The sequence below is a fragment of the Acomys minous genome (genome assembly GCF_964271855.1).
Source record: "Acomys minous genome assembly, chromosome: 12".
NCBI classification, from domain to species: Eukaryota; Metazoa; Chordata; class Mammalia; order Rodentia; family Muridae; genus Acomys; species Acomys minous.
Window position 1 is genome coordinate 37,355,871 of NC_140493.1, and position 12,488 is coordinate 37,368,358.

The 12,488-nt window shown below is 46.3% G+C and overlaps 1 protein-coding gene across 1 annotated transcript in view; it reads right to left on the minus strand.

The window, feature by feature from the left end:
• The window catches only part of SNTB1 (syntrophin beta 1), a 239,670-nt gene extending 229,615 nt beyond the window's left edge, over window positions 1-10,055 (minus strand). The window contains exons 1-2 of the mRNA XM_084803024.1: window positions 9,634-10,055; window positions 8,500-9,294 (exon numbers count right to left, since the gene is read on the minus strand). Of these exons, the coding sequence (XP_084659150.1) occupies window positions 8,500-9,067 (568 nt within the window). The 5' untranslated portion in view covers window positions 9,068-9,294; window positions 9,634-10,055. The remainder of the gene's footprint in view (window positions 1-8,499; window positions 9,295-9,633) is intronic.
• Between the last annotated feature and the right edge of the window lie 2,433 nt (window positions 10,056-12,488).

The window sequence follows — 12,488 nt, forward strand, 5'->3', positions numbered from 1 at the left end:
GAGTCATAAGGAAGGGCTCACTACACCACTATACCACCAGTTCTCTCCCTCCTTCCCCCCTCCTTTCTTCCCCCCTTCCCCCTCTTCCCCTCCCTCCCTTTTTCCTTCCCTGTCTTTCCCTTTTCTCTCCTTGCCCTCCCTCTCCTCTTTTTCCTTCCGCTCTTCTCTTCCTCTTCCTTTCTACCCATCTACCCTTCTGTTACTTTTTTTATAGCATATTTGAATAACCTACTGTGTGCCAGAGCACTATTCTTTTTTCAAATTAATTTATTCAGATTACATATCAATTGCTATCCCATCACTTGTATCCTCCTGTTCCTCCCTCCCTCCCACTTTCACCCTATTCCCTTTGCCTAGGTCTATGACCAAGGAGGACCTCCTCCCCAACTATATGGTCATAGGCTTTCAAGTCTCATCTTTGTAGCGTGCTTATTCTTTCTCTGAGTGCCCCCAGGCCTCTCCACCAATGGGAAGTGGTCAAATATGGGGCACCAGAGTTCATGTTAGAGTCAGTCCCTGCCCTCTACACAGCTGTGGAGAGGGTCCTGTCCATTGGCTAGATCAGAGTTGGGGTTCGATGTTTACTGCTAGTATTGTCCTTTGTTGGTGCAGTAGTTTGAGCAGAACCCCTGGGCCCAGATCCACCCATCATGATGTTTTTCTTGTAGGTTTCTAGGACCCCCTGGATTTTTTTATTTCCCTATTCTCTTATATTTCTTTTACCTAGAGTCTGAGTAGGATGTCCTCACATCTTTCCCAATCTCCTGGCAAGTGAAGACTTTCATGGGACGTGTGTCTTGGGCTAGTGCCCTATTATAAGTGAGTATATACAATGTGAGTTTTTCTGCTTGCTGGAGAGGATGTGGAGAAAGAGGAACACTCCTTCATTGCTGGTGAGAATGCAAATTTGTATAACAACTTCGGAAATCTATCTGGCACTTTCTCAGAAAACTGGGAATAGGGCTTCCTCAAGACCCAGCTATTCCAGTCCTTGGAATATACCCAGAAGATGCTCCACCACACAAGGACATATGCTCAGCCATGCTCATAGTGGCCTTATTTGTAATAGTCAGAACCTGGAAACAGCCTAAATGTCCCTCAGAGCACTATTCTTCTGTCCTACTGGGCTTTATTGAAATCTGGGCCTGTTTGTTATTACTAATCCCAGCCACGTCACAGTCAACCTCCAATAGCCTGGTTACTTTAGATCCCTATAATCAAGGTTGGTGGCTGGCATCGCCAGCTTTCTTCTACCAATGCATAATCTCTCAGAGTGTTTAGTCCGTACCAGCCTGAGATGAGCAACTGTTTATATAGTCAAATTAGAAATTCTATCACTTACAAGATAACTTAGAAGGTAAGTCACCACTCCAGAATTTCTAGTTTCTCCTAAGGAACTAAAGGGAATTTTAATGTCAGACCAACTATCCACTGAAGGTTGACCCAATCATAAACTGATAGTGTGAGCAAAGCCACTTTACTGACCTACACCAGAACTCTCTTTGCTGAATTTTAGATGAGAAGCTGAGCTTCATTATGTATGGGTGGATCATGGGAGCTGGTTTATTCATCTACAGCCTGGACAAAGTCACACTTGAAGCATGTGTTGGGGTCCTTTTCTTGGAACCACAAGACTGACAGTATCATTTAACTCCAGTGTGAAGTCTAGACAGATCTCTAGAACACCCTGACCCTTCTCCATCTTAAGGTCTGAAGATCATTCTATTGCTGCATAGCCACACTGAGCTACAGCCAACACACAAGTGCGCTCTCTCTCTCTCTCTCTCTCTCTCTCTCTCTCTCTCTCTCTCTCTCTCTCTGTGTGTGTGTGTGTGTGTGTGTGTGTGTGTGTGTGTGTGTGTGTGTGTGTGTATGTGTGCCAGGGTGGAGAAGGGGTGTCCTTGAGGATTTGCCTTGTGCAGCTCTCTCTAAGGATAGTCTAGGTGATTTTCTCATGAGCCACCATAGCATCTCGTGGTGGGTGGAAGATGGCACTTGTTCTCCCTATAAGAATCAGCAATGTCTGCATCTGTTACCAGTAAACTCATTGTTAGGGGATAAATATGCAAATGAATGGCAATCTCTGTTGTGGTGATGGAGATGAGGGTTATATACAAGAGGCAGAGGCCATTCTCAGAAGGCTGTTGTATATTCTTTCACAGTGCAACTTCAGCAAATTAATTTGACCAGAAGAATAATGCCCCTCCTCAAAGACGCTCCCACCCTTGTCTCCAGAACCTTTGAACAAGTCACCAGACATGGCAAAGAGGAATGGAAGTTAATAGTGGATTTAAAGTTACTAACAGTTGACCTTAAAATGGGTGGGGGGGTTGGGGGTGTGGGGGGTGTGGAGCTTCATGAATCATCTTGGCATAACCAGATAGTCACAAGTGTCCTTGAGGAAGAAGGCAGTAAAGTCATAGGAATGATGTGAAAAGAACTCAGCCTGCCATCAGGGGATTAATAAAATCAAGGACTGGAAGCCAAGGCATCTGGGCAGTTTCTAGAAAGGCAAAGAGACAGATTCTCTCTGAGGGCCTTCTGAAAGAAAAGCAAGCAGGCACACTTGGTTTTAGCACACATTCCTGATTTTAAAAGATGATAAATATTGGGGACTGGAAAACTGCTTAAAGGGTGAAGAGTGTTGCTGTTCTTGTAGAGACTTGGTTCAGTTCCTGTAACTCACATGACAGCTCATAACAATTTATAATCTGAGTTCTCGGATATCCAACACCTTCTAGACTCTCTACACACCAGGCACATGCATGATATGCATGCATATATACATACATACATACATACATACAGGCTAAACACACATACACATAAAATAAAAATAAATAAATCATTTTGAAAATTGCAAGATTATAAGTATTGGCTTGGCAAGATGCTTTAGTATGTAAAGGTACTGAGGTCAAGCCCAAATACCTGAAATCAATCCCTGAGACACAAGTGGTGGAAGAAAATCAATTCCTGCAAGACGTCTTCTGACCTCCATTCATGAGCAGTGGCCTGTAGGTACTCACAGAAACAAAGTTGCCTTTTAAAAAATGTAATTATATTACAAATATGTGTTCTTTTATTCACTGAGGTTCCTTGTAACTTATTAGCAACAGATCGCAGATTAGAAAGTGGAAGACCTAATTAAAACCGTCTTTGCACCTCTTGCAACTTCCCTCTCCTAATCAATGACCTGGGGGTGAATCATCCTTAATCTGCTTATCTCCTGAGGCTGTTCATGAGATCAAAAGCTGTAAAGCCTTGCTTGAGAGTGGTTCAGCACTAAGCCACTGGGTGTCTTCTTCAAGACACACAACTGTAAAACAGGGATATTAATAGTACCGCTTTACAGCGAGGAACAGAGTTAATCCACGCAAAGTGCTAAGAAGGCTAGGTGGCATCTTGTCATATGCTTACTACTGCTTCATGGGTAAAGACATTTCAGAGAGGTTAAGCACTGTTAAGTGGGAGGATGGTGGCAGCACTGTTAAAGAGCCCCGATTCTCAAGGAAGAGGCTTGGTCTGTGGGACTCCATTCTAGCTGCAGTCAAGAATACACAGAGGCATTTTAGTGAGCAAGTGACAGAGCATGACTGGCGTTCCTCATGGAATGCCATGATCACAGATGCCCTGGGTAGTCATTCACAGGGAAAGGTGCTTCCAGGTCCTGAATGATATCATATGTGCCTTTCTGTCTTCAGTTGTGGATTCGATGACAAGAAACCAACCAAACCAAACCAAACAGAACAACAACAGCAGCAACAACAACAACAATAAACCCAAACCCCATAACAACGATTATCCAGAAAAAAAAAAGATAGCATATTCATGAAGTGTTCAAACACAAAGAGCCAAACTATTGCTTAAGACAGTTGTACATACAGCCTTAACATCTTAGTTATTTTTCTATTGCTGTGAGGAAACACAATGACTAAAGCGACTTATAAAAGAAAGCATTGTATTTGGGGTCTTGCTTACAGTTTCAGTTTCAGACATTGAGTTCATAAATACGATGAGAAGTAGGCAGTAGGCAGCAGGCGGTAGGAAGCTATGGAATTGGAGCAGTAGCTAAGAGCTTACATCCTATCCACAAGTATGAGGCAGACAGAATTGACTAGGAATGAAGTGGACTTTTGAAATCTCGAATTCTGCCTCCAGAGACTCAACTCCTTTAACAAGGCCACACCTCTTAATCCTCCCTAAAAAACATTTCACCAAGAAAGGACTAAGTATTCAAATATATGAGCCTATGGGGGTGCGGGTCATTCTTATCAAACCCCTGCACTTAACAAAGGAAAATTCTTCGAGTTTGAGTTATCCCAGGAGTATCACCACCTACTTGTAACCTTCCTTTTCCTGTCCCACCATCCTCACTCTCATCATCAGAGGTAGGGATTACAGATAGATTTTTTTCAAAGGAGCTCTGGAAACTGAGCTGACAAGGAGCCCCTGCACACAGTTCTTGTCCACTGCTGCCCTTTGCATTTCTTGTTTTCTTAGTCCAGTTCACCAGAGACCTTTTCCAACAAGGGGTGTTTCTGTCTATCCCTCCCTCCACACTTTAACAGTCATCTTTCAGAACCTCAACTCCTCTATCATGGTAAAATTATGGACTAAATTAAATTTATTATTGCTTCAGCTACTAGAATGCTTGCTGATACATTTCATTGCCATTTTACTAATCCATTAAGGAGAAAGGCTGGGGAGATAGTTCAGTTGGTAAACTGCTCGCCTGTAAGCATGAGGTCCTGAGTTCAGTAAGAAGTTCGGGGATGTCAGAACACTTCTGCAGTCCCCATGCAGAGAAGGCAGAGACATCAGGCTCCCTGGAATTTGAGGGCTAGCAAGTCAAAAAAAAAAAAAAAAAGAGTTCAAGGTTGAGAGCTGACACCTGGAAACTATGCTGGAGAGTCACTGAGGAAGAGAGCTGATGCTGAACTTGTTTTCATACATGCATGATGCACACATACATACACACACACACACAAACACACACACATGGACTCATGCACGCATGCACGCATAACATAAGCAAACCAAATAAAAATAAAAATAAAGGTGTTCCTTGCATCCAGAACTGCCAAGACTGTCTCTGCAGGCATGCCCTGTTCAACAGCATAGGGTTTTGGTCACAGTTTAGTTTATGGGAATGGTGTCTTTTAGAATTATAGGGCTCCATATTTACACGGCTGTCTGTGAGGTGTCTGCTTCCTCTCTTTAAAATGAGAAATAAGTTCATACTGCAACATTTTCCGATCTTAATTCTAATGAGTACTTGGTTAACACATTACATTGGCTTACTTGCTATGGCTGATTTACAATTTAAATTAGATTTGGAGCTTGCACCCCTGGTTGGCCATGTGTTCAACTTTGTCTTGTAGAGCTCTGATATCTCATAGCAGCTTTCTTTTAATAGTTGGATTCTTGTTGCTTTTATAAAGCCCTGTGCTTCTTCATGTCCCTCCCATGTGAGTATACCGCACAATTGTTGTTTCCTGCTCATGGCTGCCTCAAACAGGACACCATCTGTAAGAAGTGGGGAGTGTGCCAGGAGCCCAGTGACTTCAACTGGTTTGGGTACACGGAACCTTGGTGAAGCTCCGGCATCAGCCTTACATAGAAGTTCTTCGAGCTTGGAAATCAGATAGGCTTGGAAGCCTTCTAGCTATGTTATTGCTGCTTTAGGTAGGTAACATAATGCTTTTGTTTCCTCATTAGGAAAGTGAATAACAACAGTACTGGCCTCTTGGAGTTGCCAAGCAGATGAAAATAGAGCCTGGCACAAATGGGGTGCTATTGTAAGTGTCTTTCCCCAGGAGATGTTTAACTCCATGGCTTCTGATAGATGTCTCCCAGCATTGGAGTTTTGATACAGATAGATAGATAGATAGATATAGGTAGAGATAGAGATAGAAAGTGATCAGAAATCAAAACAAAATAATTCTTTCTAAAAAAAGGTTCCATTAAGACAGAGGAACAGATTCCACACTTTGAAGAGGATACCTCATTTCACATCTATTTTATTGAAGCTATACAAACACAGAGAGTATGCACATGCCTTGTGTTCCCAGTATGCTGTAGCACAGGCTCTCCCCGTGAAGTAAAAGGCAACACATTGCTTGCTTTCACGTTGCAGAAGACATGGAGTCTCTGCTAGGTTATGAAAATGTAAAAGGCCTCAGAGGTGGCTCTAACAAGCCTCTTCATGGTGGGGGGGCAGGGGGAGGGAGGGGGGATCTTTCCTTTAGGCCAGATGACAAAAGGGGAGGGTTATGATGCCTGAGTTGATTGTTTGTGACCACTACATCAGTGAGGACCACAGAGGACAACAAACACAAGGCTTTGAATAAGAGACCCTGAGTTTAGGGACTGAGGGTGAAGCTTGGTGGTAAAATGCTTGCCTAGAATGTGCAAATCACTAGGCTCCATCTTTAGCTAGGTGCGGGTGGGAAGGTTGGCAGATGTGGGAAAGACAGGACACTGTTTTAATTCCTATCTTCCTTCATGGGTATCTCCTATTACTGCCAGTTATTGAAAAGTTGGGCCCTGGATGCCTGGGAGGCCCCAGGTCTCCTTCAGATGTCCCGACGGCAACATATGATGCAGTGTTCTTTAGAATGCCACTTGAGAGCTTTTAACAGAACTCATTTTCCAGTTTACACAACCCTTACACACACACACACACACACACACACACACACACACACACCTTTTTCATAATTTTATTTTCAACTCCAGGGAGTCACCTTTTCTTCCTCTTTGTAGGCTGAGTCATTTTTAACCTCCGTGACAAGTTATTATTAATTGAATTGAAATAAAAGACAGGAAGAAGGGACATGATGAGGGGCAGTACCTGAAGTAAAATATGACTTGTCTTTGTCACCTCCTCCCTCTATATTTTCAATAAGAATTTCAAATTAAACAGGTCCCCATCAGCTTATAGTTCAAACTACTCTCTTACCAGATCTTACCTGTCCATTGTCACTCAAAGCAACACACACTTGGTCAAGATTTTTTTTTTCCTGTTTACTTATGTTAATCATCAAGCCAACCCAAATCGCCTTCTACATTGTTCTAGATTCAGGGATGACAGTTAAATATATGAAGACATCACAAATCCTCTAGACAAAAAAAAAAAAAAAAAAGGTTCTTTGTGTTCCAGGCCAGGAGGCAGACCCTCACACTGCCATGAGATTGCATCAGCTGTCATATGCCAGAAAAGGTGGCTTCCCAGTGTCACCCACCAGCACCACAGTTGAGTAAACAGGGAATTGATCACATCTCAGTTTATGGGCTTAAGTCAATCATCATATTATAAAGTATAAATCTAGGTAGCTGAGTTGTTTATTCACTCACCCTGCAAGTATGTCATTGGGCAGCCAAGCTCTAGAGAGCCCCCTATCTAAATAAAGACCTCGGAACAACTCAATCTGTAGTTAGGAAGAAGCTGAGAAAAAAAAAATGATGAGATTATCACACAATGTTAGCGCTGGTGACGGTGTGTACAAGGAGCTTTAGCGACAGAGAGAAACCTACCGCTGGGGAAAAGGACCCCTGCAACGTGTCTTCTCCCTACCCGACCCCCACCTCCATAGAGCTACATGCAGAAAAACTGGTACTTCCTATTTTATACCCAACCGGGTGATTATAAGGTTGAAGACCCCAGATCTTCGGAGTTAGTTTCCGAAGTTCTTCACATTCACGGACAGGAAAAACTGTTTACAAATGCAGTCTGGATTTCACACTACTCTGGGAGACATATGCAGAAAAAAAAAAAAAACACTTCAGCAGCTCTCCACCCAGAGGAACCTGGAATCCGGACTGACCGGCTGAACACCCCGCAGGGGAAGTGAACTTGTGCCTAAATTGACAACATCTTTCCCAGCCTTTGGCGTTGCTCAAAACTGCACAGCCTCTCGGACTCACCAGTGCTGGAGGGAAGGGAAGGGGGAAAGGGTGCTTGAGTTTTGCATTCAAATACTGCCACCTCTCTCCGGTCCCTTTACCTTTCAGCTCTTCACAGCTGGATTGCCCAAGCTGTGAACAGTTTGCCAAAGTATAAAAGTACCAGAACTGCCGTGAGTCAGTGGCCTTACTCTGCAACGTGGGCAGACGCAAATCCCATCCCCTTCTCCATTTCCCGGCCCACTTCCCAGACTCGACACTACGCTTGGTTTGTCCGCAGATTAAAATATGAAACCACGTGCACCCGAGTAAGTATGAAACTTCCTTCTGACGCGGGAGCACTAAAGAACTCCACCCAAGCCAAGAAAACCCAGGCACTACAGCACCCTGTGGTGTCAGGACCAGAGTGAAGACGGGTTGCCCCCAGGTAATAAAAGTTGTCAAAAAGTCCTTTCCCGCTACTGCCTTGGCAAAACACAGGCACTGCGGGTTCTTTGGGCTATGGGGCAAGTGGGCAAGTGTGAGGGTGTGGTAGGTAGAACAGTGGTAGGTCGTACTGCAGGGTTAGGGGCCCTAGCAGCGTTAACCCCTTACCTTCCAGAAGCACTTCCTTTCCGGCGCGCTTCAGCGCCTGCACCGCCTCGTCGTGGGTGGCGTCCCGCAGGTCCGCTCCGTTCACCGACAGGATGGCATCGCCCACGTACAGGGCTTGGGTCTGATCCGCTGCCAGCCCCTTGAAGATCTTGCTGATGAGTATAGGCATCTTGTTTTCTTTGCCCCCTTTGATGCTAATGCCCAGCCCACCCAGCTCCTGTTTCAGCACCTTCACGCCCCTCTTCTGGTTCGAGATAGACTCGGGCACCTGCTCCGGGAGGTCAGTGAAGGCAGTGCGGACCCCCGCGGGAGAGTCCGGGGGTTGAGCGACACCGGTGCCCGGGTGTCCGGTTCCGGAGGCCCTGCAGAACGAGCCATTGGTGGTAGTCCCTATGCCGTTGTACGCCGCAGCGCCCTCCTCGCAGCTCAACACCAGGGCGTCCTCGCTCAAGTTCACCAGAACTTTATGCCAGCGATCCCGCACCAAAACTTCCAACAGTCCGCTCCGCTGCGCCCGGCTGCCTCCTCCGCCAGCCGGCGCAGCCACAGCCACTGCCGCTACCGCCATCTTTCCAGCATTCTTAAAATGCCATGTGATTGCAAACGGGGGTAAAAGTGGAGAAGGGGGTGAGGGTGGGAGGACTCGGGTCGCCGGGGCGCGGAAGAAGCAAACGCCCCGCGGTGCTCACTTAAGACCTGGGACTCCACTCCCGGCGTTCGCGGCTGCGCTGGGCGCCAGTTGGCGGCCGCGGAGCTGGTTTCCCCTTTGCCTGATCCTGGGCGGGGTGGAGCAACCTAAAAGAAGAAGGAGAGCCCTCAACAGGGGAGGAGGGAGAAAGGCCAGCTGCCAGTTGCAAAACCCTAAACCGAGTGGAGCCGCGGAGCCGCCAAGTGCGGCAGAGAATCGGTAGGAGGAGGCAAGGGCGGGGACCCGGAGCCCCAGCCGCTCACCTGTTCGCCACTGCAGCGTCACACACCCACGTTGCACTGGCTCAGACCCGGGTGCCTCAGTTCTTGGTTGCACCTCGCTTTGCCGCAGCTCCCCTAAACCTACCGGGACCCGCACCACTACACCCACCCCACCGCCACCGCCTTTTTTCTCAACCTTCCATTTTCGACAGCCCCCACACTCACCTTTACGAGGCGCGCTCACTCATTCCTCTTGAGTCAACTTCCCTGCCTCCTCCCTCAGTTGCTCAAAGATCCAAGTCTTCTTCAAACCAAAGCTTCTCTGGCTTTACTCAGTTCTTCCCCAGAGGCCTCTGAGGAGGGGAAGGAAACTGTGGAGTGAGGTCCTACGAAGTGCTAGAAGCCAGGGGAAAGCTGTCACAAGAAACAGAAGGCAGCCTCATTAAACCTGAGTGGCCAGTCCCCGGATATCAGTGCAAGGCATCTTTTGAGAGTTCGAAGACAGGAGTTCTTCCCTGAGTTTCAACAGGGCACTGCCTGCCTCATCTCTAGGACAGGAGTCTAACTCAATCTCCTTTCTGTGCTTTGCTCCATGTTCCCCCTCCGCCCCCACTCCTAAATATTCCTGAGGACTCCTCTTTGTTTCTCAGATTCCACACAGGAAGTGTCTTCTTTAGAAGCCGAGAACAGCTTCCCTCTCCAAGTTCCCTGAAAAGTGCTTGCTTGGTTCTGAAGCTACACTGCTCAAGGTGAAGTCATTGTAATTCTTGATTCTCTTCCCAGGCCAATCAGGAAATGCCACCTTAGCCTTAACCCAAGCCACAGCGGGACATCCCAGAGTTCTTCTGCTACGCAAGGTCTTATGATCTTCACCTACCACAGTTCACGCTAAGTGTGTCTTCCTGCTGTGCGCTCTCTCTCTCTCTCTCTCTCTCTCTCTCTCTCTCTCTCTCTCTCTCTCTCTCTCCTTTCTCCAGAAAACAAAATAAAATCACTGATCTGCTAATTCTGGAAGGTGAAGCCTACCTAGTAAGATGACAGCAGGAAGAGGGGGTCTTTGGGAAGAGGCATGTCATCACCCCACTGAGGGGTATCAGCAGCAAACAGCTCCACCGCCTTCCAGAGTGACTTAATGAAGGATGCTTAAAACCGCATGTGAATCCCTATGAAGTCCCAGGCAGAGCCACAGAACTCAGTGAAAATAATTACGGGACAGGCTTTGTTGAGAAACGAACTTTACTGCCGCTCTCAGAGGTCCCTTGCTTTTGACCCTCCTGCTCCTGTAAGTTTTAACCTTTCATATTTCAAAAAGCTATTGATTTTTTTTTAAATGCAAACCTGTCCACAATGGGGACAGGAGCCCCGGAGAGCCCTTTAGTCCTTCATGTTGGACTGAGTTAGGGAGCTAACACAGCTGGCACCACTGTTGAGAAGAAACCTTGGGGGGGAGGAGAGAGAGAGAGAGAGAGAGAGAGAGAGAGAGAGAGAGAGAGAGAGAGAGAGAGAGAGAGAATGCATTGGAAGCTGAAGTCTGAGGCCCATCATCACTAAGTGTTTGCTTTCCAAAAGTACACAGGAACCAGAATGCCAATGTGAAGATGGAGAAATCAAAACTATCCTGACTCTGGACCAGACATCCTCCAGCCAGCATACCAGCGCCTTGCCTCTGTGGCCAAGTGGTGAAAGGGTGAAAGAATGCCAGGCACACCCACACAGTAATTGATCTATCAGCCATTAGAAATGGCGGGATCTGGGGTGGGCCCTTCTGTGAATCTCTGTGCTAAGCACGTTTTCTTCTGTTATGAGCACTCCTATATGGAAGAAGAAAAAAATATGTACTTGGTTGAAAGTTGCATCAGAATGAGAGGAGACAAATGTTGACTAGCCTGACGCCTGAGGCATGCATGTGGCTTTGCTAGTGGGGTTGTAATTACAGACCCTGTCCTAAGTACTCTGTTCATATCAGCCCAATCCTCTGGGTGGTGCTTGAGGGTCATTTCTGTAATGATCACTCCCATTTACAGGGGAAGATGTGGAGGCCCAGGTTTAATAACCTACCTGGCCCACATAATAAATAAATGGCAGTCAGGACTTGAACAGTAACCATTGTCTTACCATTCAGTGTCTTTGCAGCCAAAGCCCAGTGCTCATCTGAGGACCGAGGCCTTTCTATCCCAATGGGGGAGGGACAACTCTCGAATGAAGTCTCGGCCCCTCATTAGGAGGTAGCACCAACATTTCCTTCCGGCCTTTCTTTCTTTGAAAGGTTAGAGAACACCCTGCCCTCCTCCAAGTGATCCTTTTTCTTTTTCTTTCTTTCTTTCTTTTTTTTTTTTTTAAATTTTTAGATACGGTTATACTTGGAAGGGATGGCCATCTGGGGCACTGCTTGCTAAGAAGCCTGACAAGGCCTCAGAGAAGGCTGCAGGTCTGACTTCTTGAAGGTAAGCCTTTAGTGAGACTGCTCAAGTGGAATTTCACAATCCCCACACTTAGGACAGGAAATCCTCTGGCCTCTGTGGCACCTGTGGTAGCTTTCCAATCGTTGCCCACGAGCAACTTAGAAAGAGAGAAAAGCTTAGTTTGGCTCATGAAATGAGGTTACATTTCATGGCTTTGGCTCTGTTGCTTTACGCATCTGGAAAGGCTTGGACATTTGAAGCGAAACTGTTCACCTCATGGACAGTGAGCAAAGGGCAGGAAGAAGCCTTTCAACGACTAGTCATAATGACCTAATGACCTCTCAATACAGTGAGTGGCCCTCCTCTTAAAGGTCTTACCTAACCTTTTAATAACAAGAAGCTTTGGACCAAGGCTTTAGAACATGGAGCTTTCCAGATCTCATATAGGTCATACAGGGCATGCCCTTTAAAAAAGAGTAGCCCCTGGGAAGGGCCATCTTACTCAAGGCTACATAGTGAGTTTGTAGAAAAGTCAAGTCTAATGATTGATCATCAAGGTCAATATTCTCCAAAAGGTACTTAGAGCCCGGCCCCACCTGTAAAACAAGATTTCATTAACACTGTACTTTCCCCTGTTCTGTTTATGCTTTCTTCCCTATACTCTGGCTTCCACTTTCC